This window comes from Athene noctua, chromosome 4, assembly GCF_965140245.1.
Source record: "Athene noctua chromosome 4, bAthNoc1.hap1.1, whole genome shotgun sequence".
Lineage (NCBI taxonomy): Eukaryota > Metazoa > Chordata > Aves > Strigiformes > Strigidae > Athene > Athene noctua.
In genome coordinates, this window is record NC_134040.1 from 66,485,669 (window position 1) to 66,508,818 (window position 23,150).

General features: G+C 36.6%; 1 protein-coding gene across 4 annotated transcripts in view; it reads right to left on the bottom strand.

The window, feature by feature from the left end:
- FBXW7 (F-box and WD repeat domain containing 7) overlaps positions 1-23,150 on the bottom strand; it is a 192,518-nt gene that overhangs the window by 80,666 nt on the left and 88,702 nt on the right. For 3 of the 4 annotated variants that reach the window (XM_074905620.1, XM_074905621.1, XM_074905622.1), the window contains exon 2: positions 21,357-21,914. In XM_074905620.1, coding sequence (XP_074761721.1) covers positions 21,357-21,845 — 489 coding nt within the window. In that variant the 5' untranslated portion in view covers positions 21,846-21,914. Of the gene's footprint in view, positions 1-1,908; positions 2,056-21,356; positions 21,915-23,150 lie in introns of those variants that run through there. The other variant, XM_074905624.1, reaches the window with a different exon arrangement.

Consider the following 23,150-nt stretch of genomic DNA (forward strand, 5'->3'; position numbering starts at 1 on the left):
ATCTTTTCCACTATCAGCAGCCATCATACTGAGAATTACTAGTTTCAGAAGACAAGATAAACTTAAATAGATTGATGATAGCTTAGCTGGTAAAGCATACGTTTACAGCATTTCTTAATTTCCTCCTTAGTCCTAATGCTAAAAGAAAAGTAAATGCTAAACAGTTTCTTAAACCTTCCCAGACTTAAAACCTTTGAGTCATTAAACTGACTGCTTGAATGCAGTGTAGGACCAGACAACCAAGATAGACTGCGGTCATTTTTGAACAGTGCAAAGTCTTCAGAGAACTGCTTTAGAAATTATTTTTTTCATATTTCTGATAAGTTAATGTGTGACCACACTTATTATTACAGAAAATACACACACACAACATTGGCATTAAAGTTCCAACAGTATAATGTATTAATATAGCCACAAAAAGACTTGTGAAATATATCTACTAAACTTATCTTCTATGCTGTATACTATGCTTTATCCAAGACAAAGGAACTAAAACTATCCGGATTCCAAATGCTTATTTTCAAGCAAACAGTTCTCAAATAATATAAAAATTTTGAAATCACATCTCTTAAAGCAGGTTACATTATCACTTTCAACCTTATGAAATGCTTCTATTCAGTGTTCAGCAAACTCATACGTATAATATCTCATTTCAGAAAATACTCTCCTGAAATGCACAATCCAATATTAAACAGTCATATATATGTATATTTATAATTTTTACATTGATGCAGGTTGATATTATGTTGCTAGTTTTCAATACATGCCATATATCTTTTTGCATATAAGAAACATTCTCAGACATTCAAAGCAACCTAGTAAAAAAAAAAATCAAGCTTTCAAGGGCCATCTTGTATATTTCATTTTTGTCTGTGATTTAACTAGTTCACTAAAAAGGAGTATGGTGACATTCAAGGAAAGCCAGCACATTTACAAAAGCTGAGCTAGATTTTAAAACTTGCATCAATAAATAGAAATAGTAGTTATTCAGTAGCAATAGAAAACTCAAAGTAGCATTGGGAAAATCCATTATGAAGAGCAAATTTATTTATAATTTTACTGAAAAAAGTTCCAAAGAGTAATAAAGAAGAAAAACTAATTTTACTTTAAAGAATATGAGCTCAGAAGTATGCAAACCGAGTAATAAAATCATGATGTAAGTTGATTTGAAAATACTTTTTATTGAAAATTGTATATTACAGAGAGAACAAAATTTTAAATACTTTCTTCTTAATTATATAATGTGCTTTAAGAGCCACTTTATTCATATAGTTCCTGAAGCTGTGGCATAAGACCCGTGATAGTTTGTCAGGCTAGGATTGTCTATATATAAACTATATCGCAACCTCCACATAGTAACATGCTATTTTTATTTTTCTGTAGCAGCAAAAATGTTATCTCCATTACTGAGTTACAAAGTATTAAAATCATATTTTAAGAATTTTTACTAAAAATGTATAAATATTAATTAGGTTAACATCTCTAAATTCTCTGCTTGTGTAGTAACCGACACATCACATGTGCCAATACAATTCAGAACTGCATTCAATGAATTTTACTCCAAACTATCTACAGCAACTAAGAAAAGAGTGAATAAAAGCAAATTACACATTTATGAAAGCACCTATCTTGCACAACATTTGTTTTCATCTATATGGTTTACAACTATAAAGGAATCTCTGACACGGCCCTTTAAATGAATAATAGCTAAAACAACATGTACATATTTTAATTAAAGCACAAGCATTATTGAAATAAATGACCCGAGGGCTCCTCTATGGCACTCCTTCCTGAGTGAAGAGATAATACAGATATAAGTATTTTCTCATGGAATGAATGCACCATGACAAAGCACTGAGTTACAAGCCAAGTGATTAAAATTCAGGTTTTAAAGACATTTACACTTACCCGCCTGCGGCAGAAGGGCAGGCCCTGTGCAATGATGCTGATGCTAAATATCTTCATTATTGTTTGGTGTGGTAGAGGTTCTTTGGCACTTTTAAGATCAACAGGAACCAAGCCATGGTTGATGGCAGTTTTCCCAGGTTTGGACATTTTATCGTTCTTACTTTGTCAAGTCTACTAATAACGCAAGAACATTGCTAAAAACTTTGCTTCTAAAGTTGCATGATTTTTGGTTGGTTGGTTGGTTGGTTGGGGTTTTTTTAAGAAAAGTTTCAGTCTGGTGATTCAGCTCCCCACAGCCTGCTGCCTTTGTCTCTCAACCTTCTCCTGCCAAGTGTCCTGACCTGTCTGCTGCTCAGTGAAGTGCAAGCTATCCTAGTATAGACAGGAATTCAACTACCAACGGACAGGCAGACTGCTCCTGCCAGTCAAACAGCTGGTGGACCTCCCCTGCAATGTCAGAAGAGTCCTTCTCCAAAAAGGGATCCGCAGATTGAAAAAGAAGAAAATAGTGACTGCCAGGAGTTTTAATAGCCACAGCCACTTATGTCTGCACTTTAAAGGAAGTTTTTTGGTTTGTTGGGTTTTTGGGTTTTTTACAAGTTGACGTTGTACTTTCAGAAAGAAAATGCAAGGAAATTGCAACCTTCAGGCAGTGTTACTGCAGGATCAACTCCACCACTCTCCTGGCAGACTTCTGAACTTTCAATAAAATTTGACAGCTAGTGACTAAAAAACTGACCTGAGCTTTGCTGTTTCTCAACCACTGTCTCCACAAACATAATAAATTGTGAAGTTAAAAGTTAAAAAAAGAAACAAAATAGGGAAAAAAAAAAAAAAAAAAAAGGGGGGGGGGGGGAGAGGAGTCCCTGAAAATGAAAATATTGGCATATTGGCTTGAAACTTGGTCTTTTAAAAGAAGTAGAGACTATCATTGTATTTTCACCTACACTGTGATTTATAGCTCCTTCTTTCTGTTCCTTCCTACTTATGTATAGGTACCCCCCCAGTCTGCACCTCCTCCCCTTTCCTTGACACTATGGGAGTAGCAGCATCTGGGAGGGCTTTGGCTCTAGGGATGCAATGGTACTAGAATAATCTTCCTTTTTCCAGCCATCATAGGTTTGGGTACTAGTTTGCTCAGGCCTACCCATCACACTGACAGAAAGGAGAAGGACTCTTCCTCCGAGAACAGCATTCCCTGAAGGATGTGGGGAGAGGTCTGCTGGCCCTTAGCAACAAACCTGACTGAGGGTCACTTCTGAGGAAAAAAGTTCTTACTCCACCGGACAAAGCTAGAACAGCAATGCCTATTACTGAGATTATTCACAATTAGTTTACTTCTATTTTAAATAATTTTTGATCAAACTAGTTTTCCTACAATAGCTCTAGGTTCCCGCAGTCTCTTTCCGATTCCTATACTTGGACATGTTTCTTAAAAATATATTCAAATTCTGAAAAGCTTTTTGAGCAAAACTAAGTAGAAAGAGACAAAAGCCTGTGAAAATGCTGATAAGAGACTCAGAAAGCCATCAAAGCCCTTGTATGAACTGAGTCAGTACAGTCCAAAACACAGTGAATAAATGACCATTAAGAAATCTTACAAGTCCCTTTATGCACAGCCCAGCAAAGGTAATTAACTGTATAATTATGTGAGGGCAAAAGAGGGAGTGTAGTAATGCTTTAATGCTTGAAGCACAACACTGTAACTTGACAAAAGACTGAATTAAAATATGCCTTTATTAGCATCTCCACTTAGCCCTTTGTTTCCCCTTCAAAAGGCCAAGCTCTAAGCATGTCTCAGTCGCATAAAGAGGGCTTAACCCTGACCAAACATTTGCTTGTTGAATGTTTTTTACCAGACACCCGCCCCCCAAACCTATAAAAATCCCTAATGTTTCATTAAATACATATACACTAAAATAAGCATTCACTTTTCACAAAATATCTCTCAGACAAACAAAAAAATCCTTATTTCTTTACAGATGTTGCATACAGAAATGCTGTGATAAAATGCTAGGTAAAATAGGATTTTCATGCACTGATTTTTTTTTCCTTCTCTAGCATTCCATCCAAATGCCATTCTAAACCACATTTAGACATACATTTTCTTTTAAAAGACCCTTTACATTTCCTACTTTATACTTCATCCTGTAACACCCCAAAACCAGTTTACCATTAGCCTGTACTCAACATCAATATCATCAGATCACGGTTTATAGCTTCATTCTTAATTAGTTCATATTTTATACAACTAAAAATAGGCTACAACAAATAATTGGCTGGAAGACGGAAAGATGTCTTGGGATCTCAGTTTCACTCAACTCAGAAAACTTCACTGAAGTACTCCAAAGAGGGAGAAAGAGTAGCCTTTTGTTTCTGCTTTGAATAACTAAAGTGAAGAACAGAGCTAAAACCCCAAAAGAGATCAACTCACATATCCCTACTGATTTATCACTCAAAAAGAAGCAACAGGTCAGAATTTTCCATTTTTGATGTATCAGTCACTGTCTCAATTATTCCAAGTAGAAAATTTACCAAAATGTATTTATATTAATATAATTTGAGTAGTATGTATGTAACACAAGGAGATCAGATACACTATTTCATATGAAGCAAACCTCAGATTCTAGTTTAATAAATACTCAGTATTTCATTTAATTGCATACAGAAATGTCTGCACATGTGTGCACACACTAAGAGAAACTGCTGAAACAAACTCACTTTTAAAAAAATATTTCATTGTGCAATTGCTGAAAGGATAATTTGACAGTGTGGTAGATCACTATTTTAGTACCAGCCATTATTAGTTGATATGAGAGTCTAGTATCTTACTACTCCACAGGCTTACTCCCTTCCCCCCTCCCCCCCTCCTTTTTTAAAAAGTATTAGCTCATAACCAGAGTGCAAAACAGGAACACAACTTGGCCCATTTACAGATTTACATACAATTGGGGAGCAGACAAGACTGAAGCATGGCATTCTCCAAACACCACTCACAGCGCAAGTCTCCAGTCACAGGTTATTCTCACACCTCTGAAAAGACAAAACTCTGATTGTCAGCCCTTCTTCTTTTGTAGTTTGAGAGAAAGTCCCAACAGTACCTTAGCTTTTCCTCTGGAACTTCCAAACTATTCTACAGTAATTCCACAGGAACGCACTTCTAGCTGAAAAGAAGTATCATGTTCATGTTCAGTGTAGTTCCCTTTCCAAGTCGATAAAGCCAAAGCAAAATAAGGCGCGCTTTTTTTGTCCCACATGAAATTACAATGCTAAATTTCACACTTTATCATAGCAATAAGGAAAAGCTTCAGTTTTTATCTCTGCCTAATTTTTTTCCCCCTTTTTTATCATTGTCTCACAGAAGAAATGCACTAGCAGATAAGAACTTGTTGGCTCAATTTTAATTCCATGTATCATCACTTGTTTTTAGTCTTAGATTTGCTACACATTACTGACTGTAAGTACTATTGTCTTACAGTAATGTTTAAATGCCCCAAGCTATGCTGGATAGCTATAAACATTTAATAAGTGACAGTCCTTAGCCTGAAAATACAACACAGTCTAATTTAAGCAGTAAGAGGGTGTAACACGAAGACAAAAATGGAGAGGGTTGGCTGTCTTAGAAATGTCAGGAATATATTGCATATAGTGGATATCATTTATTTTTGTATTTATTACACATATAATATTAATTTAAGCTCTAAATGTAAAGTTTAAAGAGACACTGTTGCTTTTATCTTTAAAAGTATGTATTTTTTATATTATACAGGGTGAGAACATTTATACACTTGACAAATGTGAAACTATGAACATTTGAGCTTTAATGATTTGTAATACATTTCTCTAACATCCTGTTTCTAAATAAAGTGGGACTGATTTCCAGTGATGCCTTTTTTAAGTGCCTGCCTGTCATTTTAATCAGAAGATCATGTTTGAAATCAGATCACTTTATTTAGATGCTAAAAGTGCCTGAAAACTTGAGTTTAAAAATACTAGTTTGAAATTGTCATGAACTATTAACTGTAAACTTAAGAATTCAGAAGACTCCTCTTACTTTTTTGGCTAGTCTGGAGAAGAGATGTCTTTGTAAAATGAAAGCATGTAGTAAGCAGCAGTAATTTTTAAACCTTTCAGTCAAGAGTAATTCAAAGTGATCCTGTAGCAAAGCTTTTTAGCTGTTTACCAGAAAGCAAATGTTACAAAATTAACTAGCTCATTCAGTATACTAGACTCAGGAAGCCCATGGTTTTAAGACATGGAGCTATGAGTTTATCCCAGCAATGAAAACCAGCTTACTCAAACTTTACAGAATCTTCTCCTAGAGCTGACAATTGTTTCCATATTAAAATTACTGGAAAAAAAATAAACTCATGACATTTTAATATAGTGATGGAACAGTACAAGACCTACATAGATGTAAATGAAGCATTTACAAGTATAGAAAGATTAAAATGCAGAAAGCAGAACCCCAGACAGTTTTCTTACAATTCTTAACATCGGTGAACAGCTGCCCTCAAATGGATAAAGCGAGTACTACAACATCTTAAAAGTCACCTTCTCAAAATATTAATAGTAGCATAATAATCCTTTGAATATATTTGATGGTATACTTCCTAAACAAAAATTTTTATAAGCTCCGCATAGCTGAGCATACAGAATGCACTATAATTTACATTATACACAAGCCTTACTGCTCCCTTGATATTCACGCTGGTCCCTGCCCATGTGTAGAAAGAGTGAGAACCATTTTGTTGGCAAAGCAAGGCAGTCTATATTACACTAATAACTACTCTTACATAGTGAATGTGGTCTCAAGTTTATTTATGTGAGGGATTTCTAATACCAGTACACAAATAGTTCCCAAATGATACACTGCACATTAGCCTGCTTTGTACAGGCAAATGAATAAGCTGTGTAGAAAAAAGGCACTAATTGCAATTGTATTAGTGGTGTTGCACAGAAAAAAACTATTGCTCTGAAGAGTCTCTTCCATATCCAAGTTTATCTAATAGAAAAATCTGTATGTACAAGAACACATAATGACCCTGAAGAGGGTATGGAAGAAATCAGTGGAGAGGATCCTTTTGATCTCACAAGATCAGAATTTCCTAAAAAACCTACACTTGGTTAGTATGCAAAAGAGGCAAAACTACTAGTTAAAACACGTGAACTGATGGCTTTCTCTGTACTTCATGGAAAAAAACCCAGGTGTAGACCTGTTGTACCATGAGCAACAGGCCAAATGAAGCCTGGCTCCAGGTGAGACTGGCATACCAGTTGGAACTGTACTGAATACACTATGGCTTCTCCAAGGCCTTACGGTCTCAAAACCATCAGAAATCTACATATAAGAGTTATTCTGAACACTTCGGCCATAGCAAAGCTTTATTCCAGGCTTAAGTCTTACTATGAGTTTTGACAAATTACTTGCATGGTGTAAATTAAAGAACAAACGTCAACTGAACCTGTTTACATGGTCAGAGCAGAAGACAATTCCACAAGGATTCAATGATGTCTAACCAGGTGACGGCCACATTGTAGATGTCTGCCTCAGCAGATGCATTAATATGTCTCTCTCTTTCCTACCTACCCTCTAGTTAGTTACCTTGAAAATTTGTGTCATCTTAATCTCTCTCTCTTTGTCAAATTAGACAAGAGATGCATATGCTCTGGAAAAGAGGAGACACAGTATCAGGCAGATGTCTCAATGGCACAAGTTTTGTTTTCTTCTGCAACAAAGCTTAATAATATGGTGAAGAAGAATCCAGATTTTCTTAACTTGGACTCACTTAGATGATACTTCCTCATAATAATTCTGGTTCTGGAATCATATTGAGGCATGCCCATTACTAACTACTTAATGAAAGAGGTCGGTATCTAATACAAAAAAGCTACTTTAAAACTTTCGCCATCAAAGGGCAAGTAGGAGATACACCTTTCGCAGCTGCTGGTGGAAGATGGTAGAACTTGTATGACACTCCCATACTAAAAAAAACTACAAAGGTTCAAACAAGTATAGGTAATGATCACAGTAAAGCTGCTGTCCGGCAAAACATTTCACACTCCACAAGATAGCATCCCCCAGAAATCCACTAGTAGAGAGGCAAAAAAGAGATGAATATCAAGTACATGAGCAAAGGGGAGATAATCAGATAAACATATCTACTAGACATTTTTCATGACTATGTGCATGCTCCTATCTGTTTAAGCATCCTGGTATCTAAGTGTGAGCGCATGGAGAAATGAAATCATACTCAAATTTGACCTACTGTATTTTAATACTCATGTATGTCATTTAACCACACTAGCCTTGCCTGCTGGGGAACCCAAGCAGTAGGTCAGACTAACCAATAGCAAGGGTTCACTAGTTTTAGTTTCTAGTTGTGACCACCAATTCAAGGGGGTTTGAATGACTGTCAGTAAAAAATAACAGATCTCCATTGGAACTATTCAGTCCCACAGCTGATCCTCTTTGGAACTGAAATGAGACAAACAGGTCAGCTGGAGATTCCAGTAGCAAAAAGAGTAGCACCTCCTCTTCTTGCTCTAGCCATTTTATTCCAGACTGTTTCTTAAACTGGCTGCAGAACTTGTCAGACTTGTGAGCTCTGAAATTACTCCAGTAAGTAGGATACGTGAAAACCCTCAATTTTTGTGGTTGTAGAATTATTTTTCCACTAGATTAGCAAATGTAAACAGCTCACAAAGCAGCCAGGTGCATGATAAGGCAAACACCAAAAGTGTCAAGACCTCCATCTCTGGGCAACAATGAGCTATTAGATCACCTCTCTTTGACCATGGAACCCTTAGCTTGCCATACTGGTCCCGAAGAGACGACAATTATAAAAGCTTCCTAGGCATCACAACAAATACAGAATTTTATCTCAAAAGGAAAGGGAATATGCAGATACATGCAGCTATAGGTGTGGGATCTGCCCTCAGTCAGGATGGTACTAGTGCTAAAGAGTTGTAAAAAGCGCTAAATTTGAGAAATTACAAGGGACCATTTGCCCAAGCTAACTTTTTGCAAGGTCACATCATTTATGAAAGAAACATAGACTATTTAGTAGACTGCATATTGGCAAGATTATGTAATATCAATACTAATTATGCTATCATATAATTAAAACATATACTCAACCATGTACATTTAAAAAAAAAAATTCCTACCATATTTAGACATCCCTGTAAGTGTACATAATCATTTGTAACCAGAGGCCTATATTGTTTGGCTTTACTCCACAAGCCTCCTAACTATTTACTGTACTATGGGGTCTTGTTGTCATTGTTACTTTTTTTTAAACTATCTTTAAAGCATGTGTCTTCATTTCTTCATTAAACATTGCAGAAAATATTCCAGGTATGTAACAGAAATCCAGCTGCATCATCTTGCGTTTTACAAATATTCCAGAAATGTCTGCGCAGTCCTCATTTGCTATAATATAACTTGTTGGATAAGCAAGTTTAACTCTTTGGTCTAGTCAGAGTTGCACCAGCTGTTAAAAAGAATTGCTACAGCTGCTCTGCAGGAATTTATTTGCTGACCACTTATTTATGCTGCTGTTGCACCTTTAAATAAAGCTGAGACAAGAATTAAGAACTACAACAACAGGTAGAGAAGTCATGCAATATTTAACACTGGATTAAAATGCAAGTCAAATTCCCAGCTGAGGATAAGCTGGGGGAAGGGAAAGCAAGTGTTTTTATTAGTAAGGAGGCTGCTTTTATGAAAAAGGAAGATAGGAAACCAAAAAGTTAGTTTTCCGTACAGTAATTCAGCTTTTCTTATCACTGTATCACTCTTCCATGTAAAATGCAAGACGTTCAATGAGAAATTCTCTACTTAGATACATACACACACAAAATATACATGAGGCAGTACCAAAATATTTAAAACATGACTATCAGTTTCTGAATACTGTCCAAAAAGCATTGCCAAAAATTAGTTTTGAACTTAGAATTTTCTTCCTTTCTACATATTAAATGTAAAAAGGAACAATCCCCAAAACATCAGAAAGGTGTTAAAAATATTTCTGCCACCTAATACAGCTAAAAAAATAACTTCTGTAGTGAAAAATTCTGTCAAGATACCATGTATTCAGCACGAAAAAAATTTCCTCTTGTATAAAGCCTGACAACACAGTAACACTTCATATTGGCTACATTATACTGCCGGAATAAAAGGTTGAACAATGCAAGTATTACATTTTGTATGTTTGAAACTATAGATATCAAGGTCTATTTTGATTCAAGATTGTGTTTTTACTAGAACTGTAAAATACACGTAGATCTAACAAATGCAACAACTGATTGTTACACTGGCATTCATTTGATAGCACCAAATTAAGCTATATAATCCTTTTCAGCTGGTTAACAGCATACTGCAAGGGGGCATGAATCTATTTATAAAGCTCAAGCTATGCAAAGTAAAGAATGCCTAGCCTACAGAAAAAAGCAGGTAGTCTGTGGAAGGGCTGGCACTCTTGGTTGGTGTGGTTGCCACCTTGATCTTTTATTTGCCTTCTTTCCTTTCCAACCCCCCTTTTCAGAGGAAGGGGAAGCCTTGCCTCTATTTTTATTAACACTGGCTTTGTCCGATTTGTTTTAATATCATTTATTTTAAAAGCCTGTAAGAATTACGTAGAAACTTACTTGCTGTATATGGACAACCAAATTCATCTTTGAGTTTACTGCCTGTCTGATACTCTGACTTCAAACCTGGCCAGCAAAGAAATGCAGTGCAGTAGTACCAAATTCTGACTGAGTGTAAGAAGTTTCAACAGTGTGTCCTCCAAAACCGATACACACGCATACATGTAAACAAAGTGTTTAGTGTACTTGCTGTAGGACATGTAATACTACTACAATAGTGGTTTACACCAAAGCCAAAAACTGTGCAGATAGGTGAATGTCTCAGGGTACCATCTGAAAGTGTCCTTGCTTTGGATGAAGTCCAGCTTAAAGAGAAGGAACAACATTATTACATTTGGCAAGAACAAGGGATCCATAACAAATGATTCTAAGTCTGATTTCTTCCATTTAGCTGTGTCATTTCCATTTTCTTAATTTCATTTTCACTTACTCATTTTAATTAAGTGAATTATTTTCTGTGTGGTTTAGAAAATCTGACCAAGGGATCAGAACTGAAGAAAGTATGACATTGGTAAAAAGTGTGTTCATTATTTGTTGTCTTTCAATTTTTTTTAGTACTCAGTATATTTGGGTCAATAATCATCATGGTAGCTGCCATCCTTAAGGGACCCTCCATAATTTAAGTGACAAGAACAAAGGGTCTCCTGCTCACTTCCAAACATAGATAACCAGTGGCTGGATGACATAAGAATGTGATTTGCACTTACAGGAAATGTTGCTCATACTTTACTTAGAAGTAGTAATGACTTCTGATAATGAATAAGGTGGAATTTATCCCTGCTGGCAATCTGTGGTGGTGGTAGGTACATTTTTCCACTTCAGCAGAGGCACCAGGGATTGAACAAATGCATTAAAATTTAATAAGCATTAACAGAGCAATATTTCATGACACAGCTGAAAAGCATAGCCACTGTCTCCCAAAACTGAATTACACTGCACATTACTAAAATTTGCTCCTTTCATATTATGCAATATATGGTCACGTAGTAAAGACAGTAGTAAACATTAACTTTTCATAAGAACAAACATAAAAAGAAGTAAGGTTCTATAAAGAAATAGTAGGCTTGGACCACCTAGACCTGGGATAGAAATCTCTGCACTTCCTTAGTAATTGTGTCCTTCTCAGATCCTCTACTTTTTCCAGTTCTTGTTGCTACACCTTTAAAATCTCAATACCAATTAACTGTATGTAACATTATATCATAAGCTGTACTATACAGAGTCAATGCACACGAAGTTTTATAAGGTTTATTTAATCATAAAGTATGTTTTACAGAAATTTGGTGAATGCTTGAACTACTTTGGCCAGGAGAGAATGGGCAGAACTCTAGCAAAATTTGCATGAAGTTGAAGTTTAGACTGTTTTCATTAACCACACTATGGACAAGAAGGGAAAAGATGCTTGTGACAAAGAGAACAGTTTATAGAAACACTGGTTCTAGGTTTCACAGGAATTTTTCTAACAGAAATTTCACCAATAAACAATAAAACATTCACATGCAACTGAAACATAACGGCAGATTAATAAATCTACACAAAATGCATGTTATATCAGTTATATCACACAAGCATATCTTCATGCAAGATCAGACACCATATACTACCAAAGAAAAACAGTTAGCATCAAAAAATCACCCTTTGTCAATAGACATTAGATGCTGCCTATTTAAATATTCCGCTGAGACAGCTTGGAAATTTGGGGTTTAAGCATTCTGCCTGTTCAGAAATGATTAAACTAGCATAGAAATTGACATTGTCTAGTTTTCCTCCTTATACTCAAGAATTTGTAAAGATATGTAAATTACTTTACTGTGCACAGTTTGCTGAATAGCGACATGTTCTGCAGATAATGAAAGTCTCCTACAAAAATAAAGGACATACTGCTATTTTGCAGATTACAATGAGTGAGAAATACATCAGAAAAAAAATGTTAGTCCCGCACCTGCTGTCAAACATAACTCTGGTCCTAAGATCACCTTCTGTTCCTCCAGCCCTCTAAGCTAATTTCAGATCTCATAATTTTATAAGTATAAAACATCAGTGAGTACAAGAAATGTCCTGATTATAATTTGTATTTTTAAACATACACTTTATAGACAAAATAGTATTTAACACCATCCATTTGGGAAGCGGGATGTCAACAAAACCAAAAACAAACTCACCAGCAAAAGTTTTACTTGCTTCAGACTTCGATTCACCATTTGCATCAAGTTTCATAACCAGTAATATCAATTTCAGTTAAGCCCCAAAAGATGAAGCAGCTTAAAATTGACACTCAGTGCAAAAGCATCCACTGATAAAATGCTCAGTAAATACAGCTGTATCACTACAGACTGAGATATTTGGGCTAATGATCACATCAGGCAACAGCACCTGCCACATAGTAAAGAACAACATAAGGAACAAATGGCATATTTAAGTGGGGCAGAGCTCCCAAATGTATGTTAGACAAGCCATGTATCCCAACAGAGTAAGCATACTGAAAGTATTCTCAAGCATATTTTCATTATTTTGATTTCATAATGCTGTTGCCATATAATTGATGCGTTGAAATCATATTACTGCGATTCTTCTTTTCTCTTAAAAAAAAAACCAAACACAACACCTTATTTTCATTTTGAGAACAAAAACGCAAAGCAAAAACCATGTAGGTGCCTAACGGACACTACTTTCAAAGCCTATGAAAAAGCGTGCACCTACAAGAAACTGCTTCAAGTAGTTATCCCGAAGGTATTCATTTCATTTATTCTACACAACGTAAACTGATACAAAAGTTTGAGTAACACAGGCAAGTTCCTTTACAGTATTTACCTGTAAGGAGTTCTTGAACAGGCCAAGCAACTAAAATTCAGGTCAATACAACCTTATGGCAATGCATCAATTCTGAGCAAGTCTAAACCAAAAGGCTGTTTCCCCTTCCTATCCCACCCCACTCTCTCACCCTTGAAAGGTGGCCAGCATCTTTGCTGCTTTAGGGAACCGCTGGAAATATGCCTGTGAACAACAAACCAACATGGCTACAAAAGAATTACACATATGATCAGGAGAAACTACTGGATGTGTCTGGTAAGAACCACCAGGTATACACTCTGAGATGCAAGCTTCACTGCAAAGAAGGTGCAATTGTACATTAAATCAGATACCTGTACAGATAAATCTGGCAGAGTCAAAAGCTCTCTAGGTTTATTTTCCAGTGTGGCTAGTTGAGATAAATCTCTTGAATGGAGTTGAAAGACTGACCTCTGTTATTGGCACAGAAGTAGAAAATTGCTTGTGTCCTACTCAGCTAGGTCTAGTCTAATAAGCAATCTCTGTAATGGGAAACTAAATAAGAAACTAAATCAGCACTACCTCTTTCCACATCAAAAATCATACAAACCTCTATAATGAGGGGGGGGGGGGGGGGGGGGGGGGATCAGTGAAAATCTACTTATTAAATAGAATCTTGTAGTCAAAACTATGACCCAAACTGCCAGCATCAATTTTTTTCTGTTAAACTACTTTTCTTCCAAACACTGAGACTCTTGACTTTCCTTTCTATACACAATTACTTACTTCACAAATTGTACATTAGCGCTGTCATTTAATTCTGTAGTTATATTTGTAAAAATGCTAGTGAAAAGAGGCAAGACACCCTTCATTAAGGGAAAGAAAAAACAGAATTTGTTATAGAAGAAATTCCTGTCCTTTGACTGCAAGTAACATTTTAACATAACAGTTACATTTAATTACTAGGTATTTCAAGCACTTTGCATGAGAAAGCTGATATAGATAGCCAAGTTCTTAGATAAGCCACAAACTGTATCAGGGATAACCATATTACTACAAGCAGAGCCCACATATCTATTAGCAAGCTTCACGATCCACTTAGAGAGTTAGGAAAATTAGCAGAGCAGCCATTACTTAACACCAGTTTTACCTGCAAGTGAAGATGTAGGAGCAACTCTACTCACAAAAGCCAAAAGTACAACTAAACCTCTGCAAGCCTTGGGCAGCAGATGAAGCCATTACTTAACTCAGTCAAGTAAAAGCAGAGCAAGTGGGAAGTACTTTTCAAAAGAAGGGTTGATACTTGTAGTAAAGAAGCATGCTGCAGGTGAGTACAGAAGGGGAAGAACCTTGCTCTTTACAGAGAAACTGACAATCTGCATCCTTTCCATGGATGCTTTAATATTTAACAAACTACATCTTACTGATAGTTGCACAACCTTTCCAAATGATCCAGCATGCCTGGAATCATTAGCAACTAAACTGTGTAGTATATAAACGAGAAACAAGTCAAAGGTTAAAAGTGTTGATTGATGTTAATCTCTGAGAATGAATATTTCTAACGTGATTTCAGTCCAATATAAAAAATAAGGCTGGACATCAGAAAAAATATTTTTTTTAAACAGCAAAACTTGCTCCAAAATAACTAAACTACAGTAATGCACAAGTAATTTTGAGTGGCAGTTATAAAGATCATTTATTGTTTATCCTAAGTAATTTACTTACCTTAACTCATTGTACTTTAGTGTTGTAGTTCCGAATAACCAAGAGAGGAGAAAATTTGCCAGTTCCTAAGCTTTTAAAGAGAGTGATGTGAAAGAAGCTTTCATTAAAAAGGAGAATCCCAGGCAGAAGCAAGAGGAAAAAATTATATTGCCAATGTATTTTTGCTTTACAATCAGAGCAATCCTTAACGTGTATCCTCTTTGACACAGATTTAGCCAAATTATTACTTAGTTTAAAAACACTTAAAAGCATTAACTGCTAAGACAACTCAGGAGCTTAAAGGCATGAAGAGTCTACATACCCAGTGTGTGATCCCTGCAAAAAATAAAGATAAAAAAAGAATCTTTTTTGTAGTATAAAGTTTTTCTCTTTCACCCGTGGACTCAGAGCAGAGAAATATACATTGTATTCTTATCACACAAGCCATTGGAAAATGTTTAATACTTATTTTTTAAAGGAAATATTCCCACATCAATTCATATACTGGAAAAAATTTCCTCACAAATAAAAAATATTACGTCCTTTTGTTCCAGTTGTATTTATTCCCTAGACTTAAAAAACATGATTCAAGTTTCCAACTGCAGGAGCAGGAAAAACCTTTGCAAAGGAACACTGCACAAGTCTCTGCAGGGCTGCAGCAAAGCAACAGCAGCCCCCTCTGCTGCTCAGAAAAGGAGTAAAATATTAATGTACACTCAGAAAACCACCACCCCATCTACTCACAATATTCCAACCTTCTCACAATTGCATGTACTGCCTGTAACATTCTGACAGTAACTGCAGACTTCAATAGAGGAGTCCCTTTTCACTGCACATATGCAAATTGCCCAGTGTGATCTTAATTTTCTTTAGGTTTAAAAATTAATGCTACCGGTCCATACAAAGCCAAAAATCACTGAAAAAATAAATCCTTTATAACCTTGTGACTCTATGTACTAGCTTGGACCAAGCACCTCAGAGTAAAAAATTCTGTCCCAGTCTGTGCTATTTGATATGTGAGCATGGCTTTAGATTTGTCTCAGAACTCCAGAGTTGGATATTCAAGCACCAAGATACAGGTCTTCCTGTGGTATATCCTGTCCTAGCTCCACTAAAGTCAACCCGTCTTATTTGTTCAGTCTCTCCTCCCTCCACTCTCCAGGGTTAACAACCAACCAAGATAAGGCACTCTCAGAACAGCACCGTTATTTACACACCCTTGCCCAGTGACTTACAGCCAAACAGACAGTACGGTACCTGGAATCAGAGGATGCTGCAGTCAGAGTACACTATTTTTACAAGAGAACTGAGCTGCTTCTCAGCCTTTACCATTGTCATATATAAAGCCCTTGACACAATTTCCCACAGCATTCTGCTTATGGCTTGGATGGGCGTACTCTTTGCTGGGTAGAAAACTGGCTGGATGGCTGAGCCCAAAGAGTAGTGGTGAGTGGAGTTAAATCCAGTTGGCGGCTGGTCCCAAATGGTGTTTCCCAGTGCCCAGCAGTGGGGCCAGTTCTGTTTAATACAGAATGTATACAAAATACAGAATTTATCAATGATCTGGATGAAGGAATCGAGTGCTTCCTCAGTAAGTTTACAGAAAACACCAAGTTGGGTGGGAATGTTGATCTGCTTGAGGGTAGAAAGGTTCTACAGAGTGATGGGGGTAGGCTGGATCGATGGATCAATTCAACAAGGTGAAATGCTGGGTCCTGCACTTGGGTCACAACATCCCCATGCAACACCACAGGCTTGAGGAAGAGTGGCTGGAAAGCTGCCTGGTGGAAAAGGCCTTGGGAGTGTTGGTCGACATCCAGCTGAATATGAGGCAGCAGTATGCCTGGGTGTCCAAGAAGGCCAAGAGCATCCTGGCTCATATCACAAATACTGTGGCCAGCAGGATTATGGAAGTGACTGTCCCCACGTACTTGGCACTGGTGAGGCCGCTCCTCAAAAACTGTGTTCAGTTTTGGGCCACTCACTACAAGACAGACACTGAAGTGCTGCAGCATGTCCAAAGAAGAGCAGCAAAGCTGGTGAAGGGTATAGAGCACAAGTCCTGTGGGGAGCAGCTGAGGGAACTGGGGTTGCTTAGTCTGGAGAAAAGGAGGCTCAGGGAAGACCATATCACTCTCTACAACTACCTGAAAGGAGGTTGTAGCAAGGTGGGTGTTGGTTTCTTCTCCCAAGTAACAAGCAGTAGGAAAGAGGAAACAGCTTCAGGTTGCACCAGGGGAGGTTTAGATTGGATATTAGGAAAAATTTCTTCAGCAAAACGGTCGTCAAGCACTGGAACAGGCTGCCCAGGGAACCAGTTCAGTCACCATCCCTGGAGATATTTAAAAAGATGTGTAGATGTGGCACTTAGGGACATGCTTTACTGCTGAACTTGGCAGTGTTAGATTAATAGTTGGACATGATCTTACAGGTCTTTTCCAACCTAAACAATTCTGTGATTCCATATGTTATATATGAAAGTAATCTATTAAAAAAAATCATCTTATTACCTTTAGTAATGAAGCAAAATGAAGAAAAAAAGCTCAAACATGACAACTGCTGAAAGGGTATCAAAGTATTTTTTGTTGTTCTAGATCCAACTATACAAGAATTTTTCACCTTAATTTTAGTTAATCTGTTTTCTGGTTCTTAGGAAGTTCTGCTTGACCAACAAAACAATCACCATGACAGCCCACAATCCTGCAACAAGCAAACCTGCATTTGAAGAAGACACTAACTCAGAAAGTCTGACCCCTTACGAGGATTCACCATCACAATCTAAATAGCACAGAAATAACATTTTACATTCATATATCCTAATTTGCTAAGCTTCATGACAGCCTCAATAGAAGAAAAGGAAATAAATGTTTAAGTAAGAAGGGGTTTGTTGCAAAGACTTTTGTTGAACACTGCCTGTTGTCCAAAAGGATTGAATTAACTCCCATAGACAGGCTCAAACACTCCTTCAGACATCTCTCCAAACAAGCACAGCCGACAAATATGTTTCCTGAAACACAGAACAAGAAAAATGGCCACATACCAGCTAACAATCCTCCTCTCTGCCTGCTTACTTGGATTTTAACATTCAAGTTGGATTTTTAAAATTAAAGTTGCTGGTGAGTGCAACAAAGACTCTCCTGAACCATGGGGCCTTCTCGTTTCAAGTGCAACATGCCCTTTAGTCATTGCATTTTCACAACATCATGGCAACAGTTATCTGAGTTATTTGCATGGAGCAGTAGTATGAGCCAAGTATTTAAATATAATTTTATATATATTATATAAGCTTAAACTTATACATATAATTGATATATACACATATTTATATTTAATTTTATACATAGTATATAAATATTATGTAAACTTTGAATATATATTAAATGTATTTATAAATATACAAAAAAAAAAATATATATAATGGGGTTTATGCTTCTGGTGAAGTTTATCAGGAAGAACACAGTGAGCTTGCTGCTGTCAAGTGGAAGTCCAGGCAAATGCAAGCAGGATACATATACATTGTGGTGTTAACATGGGAACCTTGATATTTCTTTCCTTAACCACACAGGATCCCACAGACCAACAAGCAAAACAAAAGCCAGATGAGCAAGAGACTTTATTCAGTAGCTTATGAGGAAAGGAGTAAGAAGTAAAAGGACAAAGGACAGAGATAGCAAAAAGTTAAGATGAGCTACACAACACCACCTACAGAAGTAGCAGTTGCTATTTTATTCAGTCTCACTATTATCTGTTGGTATTTGGTAGTGATGAAAACTGCGTGTTGCCGATATTGCTATGTACAACCAGACCAAACTAGCAACTGTGTTGGATCAGGAATGCATGCTTCTGAGAAGCCAGGTTTACAGCTGACACACCAACAGTAAGTCGCAGATTCAGCCACCACAGTCAATACTAGTAGTGCAAAGCAAGTTTCACAGGAGTACAGCACACAGTGAGGGAGCAGGTAATTTAGCCAGAGTTGTGAGAACCATACTAGCCTACAAACGCTGAAAAACACATCTGAAAAGCTAAAAATAAAGTCTAGCAGGTTCAAGCCTCCTAGGATGACTTTATTTTCAACAGGTAGAACCAGAAATCACTTGTAAATATATAGTTGATGATTCTACAAACACTCCTTCTTCTTCTCAAAAGCATTGTATTAATTAGTCATTTTATTTTTACTCTGGTAATTTGTTCATGCTTCAGCACAGCTCTATTTCTACATTGCTTCTTAACACTCAATGTGTACCTATGGTTAAATGTTGGTTTATCCATGAATTGGCAACATTAATGTTGCATTGTGTCAGTCTTACTGTGCAACCATGACCTAGAGCAGTGCCAACTTGAGCAGCTTTCTAACCTGTGATGATCTTTCAGGTACATAGTTAACGTTACCTAAAATAGAGTTGCACTACGAATCAAGAACAATTCCCAAATACAGTTCACACTACCTAGCTCCCCAACAGTTCCTGCAGGAGCACAGCCTGGGGACAGAGTAGAGAAAAATGGCCAGTACTGCATGGAAACAGTATGCAGAGCAACTATCAGACTACACAGAAATTGTGCATCTATACAAGAACCCTTCAGACAACCTCCTTCAGGCTAAAGCAGCTTGTTTCAGTTTATGTCAAATATGCCTTAATAAAAGAAAGAAAAAACCTACATTCATTATTGGAGACGATAAAAAAAGCTTCAGAACTGACCACCACTGAAAACTATGCAGTGTGCTTGTTTGTATATAACTTCAGTATGGTTATTTACAAAGCACTTCAATAAGTTTCCAATTAAGAGACTTAAAAATATATTTTTGAGTGTAAACATTTCCTACATTAAATATCAAGTCCATACTGGATGCAAGTTGCTATACAATACCCAGTAAGTCATACTAAATCTGGGAAAACCAAAGCATTGGAATACAAAGAATAATTTAGGCTGTAAAAAGTCAACTGAATGGCATGAAAGATGACAGAATTTAATTCCAATTTAGAAAGCATATACGTCAGTACCTTGAACAGTAGCATTATCAATAGCAAATTAAAACTTACATGAAAGCATTCTGACTTTTCAAAAATCAAAGATGTTAATTGAGATAATTTAAACACACAAGTGAATTATACACTAATCACTATTACCAAAAAACTTATTGCTGCAGCTTCCAGAAGCAAACGTTCATCCTATTTACATGTTCTGGTGCATCTTCAAGACTGAATATCCATCTGTATACATTTATGTTCATACTCAAACACATAGGGAACCCTGTTAACTTATGTTAACTGATTTTTTGTGCTTTTGTTTTGGCTTATATCAATTTTTTTTTTTTTAAGTACATTGTAAAAATTTGAAGGGATTTTATTGTTTTGTTTTTTGAAAAGTGAGGCTAGGTGTTCTATTACCAATTAATGAGAAAGAAAAATAAATCGGTCCATAGGCTTAGGAACAACATTCTTCCACAAAAACACTTGCCTGCTCCTCTTTTTCATTAGTCAGTATCACCACTTTAGTTATTCTTTCAGTTTTTGCTGCTGCTAAGAGTTAACAGAATTCCTCTTTCCTGAAAAATCTGGAAAACATGGTAACCTACTAAAGTACACTGGAGCTAATACTCTAAAAACATTTTTTTTTAAATCTGAAATTAGGTGATGTATGTAGCAATACAGATACCAATATTTATTTCTAAATTCTTATTGCAAATCAGAAGTTCTTAACAACCATTGCACACATTTACAAGGTCTCATAAGCAGGATACCATATGACATTATGTAATGACTTTGTACCCGAATGACTGGCTAACACACTTTTTTTAACCTGTATTTTGTCTGTGAATTCACTATAACCTGGCCAGAAGGAAGAACTTGATCTTTCTGTAATACCCCACCCTATTTTTTCATTACAAGGTTTTCACCTAAATGAACCACATATTCTCAGAGAACACCACATGTGCACAACTGTACCTTCCTTCTTGCCTGTTTTGAGAAGGAAAATATCATAAGTAATGACAGGATGGTCTTAAGTGTATGAGTTAGCATGTAAAAATATTTATAACGAAACACCTTGACCTTCTGAACATAGTCATCAGAGTTCTATTCTTTAAAATGTATAGGAGTATCTCCTCATGTTAAATGCCTGCAAATAATTTGATTATTAACAGTTAAAACAATATAGCTTTTGTGGACTGCATAAATTCTTCATGAGCTCTTTAAGAAGTAAACTCTTTGCTTCATCATAAAAACTTAAGTTAAATATGCAATTTAAGTTAAATATGCAAATTATTTTCCAAAATCCAGAGTTAATGGGGATTAAGAACACAAACATATGTAGTTTCTCACCTTTGTCTTTATGTAGAATGGTGATGACTGGTGAATGGGCAAGTCCATGAGGCTATTGGAATTTGTGACACTGTTACTGTTAGCATGTTCATCTTCTCTACTGCTGTCATCAGACTGATCGAAATCATCACTCTCCTGGTCCATTTCCTCCTCCTCTTCCACCTCCTCCTCTTGATCACCAGTATGTTCATCATCTTCTTCCTCTTGGTTACAAGTGGATTCTTCCTCCACTGGAATAAGTCTATTGTTATTTTCTTCTAACTGTTCCTGCTGAGACTCATGCCTGTCATCAAATCCAGGTTCTTCTCCTCCTATCTCCCCGTTCCTCCCAATGTGCTGCTCCTCTTGTTGTCGTCTTTGCTGCTGCTCCTCCTCTTCTACAACCCGATTCATCTGCTCCTCATCTATTTGGCTTGAGGAAGCATTACCTCGAAGAGATCCACCAGTTCGTCGCCTCTTGCTGCCCACAGAGAGCAGTTCCTGATTCATTTCCAAAAGCCAGCTTGCTACTTCTTGGACCTTGGCTAGGCTATCTGAAGATGCAAATGCTTTCACATTCTAAGGAGACAAAAAAAAAAGATGGGAAATTATAAAAGTTGTATTTTTTATTAGATAAAGCATTAACAACTTGTTTCATTTTATTACTCCTGACAACTTCAAATTCATGGAAAAATTGTTACGTAACACACAACTGGAAAAACCCAAACAGACTGCAGACAACTTTGTGGCAAGAGAGTTATTTCTTCTGTTAAACAGTCTGATCATGATCCCTGTAAGCATCAGATTCTGCAAATTTCAGAAGAACTGCTTGCCCTCCTAGAGAACTCAACAAGAACCATTAAAGTTAACAGAAGATCCAAGTATGTGACATTACTTGCTAAAAATTGGCCAAAGATCATTTTCAAATGGCATTATATTTTTCCTCTCATTTGATTACAGACTTTAGATATTACTCACAAATGATGAACTGGTTTTGGTCTCATGCCTTAAGAGCAAGCATATTTTCAGGTATAATTGAAAGTTTAATTTCTTGTTACTATTATTTTCTTCTAGATAAATGGAAAAGAGAATACCCACTAAGGAGTATAGCTGTATCACTTCCAAGTCTTAAACTGGCCACAGAGACGCCCAGTGGTCAAAAGCAGACATCAGCATGGGCAGCCCAGAAACAGCACACACCTTGCCTCGCAAAAAACAGTTAGCAGTTAAGTTCTCCAAACTCTAAGAAACTACAAAAATTGTTAAATAATACTCTGAAAAGTTTTTTAAAAATTGCCAAATTTAGGTGTATATTAGTAGAGACTGAAAAATACTACTGCAACTTCCAAATTATCCACACATTTGGCTACACATGTGCATGCAAGCAATATACAGGCACAGAGGGATCTAGCTAGATCTTAAATTTAGTATTAGATTTCCAGCTGTACAACCTTTGAGAATGGCACATCGTGACTTCAGTTCCCCTAGATTCAAGTGATGTGTTGAGTAGGTGAAGTCAGACACAAACTCAACCAGTAGTCAGATTCACAGATTGCAAATGACAATGTGTGGAAAGAGAAAATAACTAGCTTTTTTATCTGTGTAAAACCACTGTCCTCAGGTGTCCATAGACCACAGCACACACTCAGCAGGCTACGCTGTGAGAGAGAGATTCAGAAAGCACAATAATACAATACTGGAAGGGAGGATGACTGCTGAACCTCCTGCCTGTAGTGAAAGGATAAAAGTTTCAAGGATACAGTGAAGGATACAAGTTTCAAGGAGTAAGCCAGTATAGGAAGATATTCTCCTAAC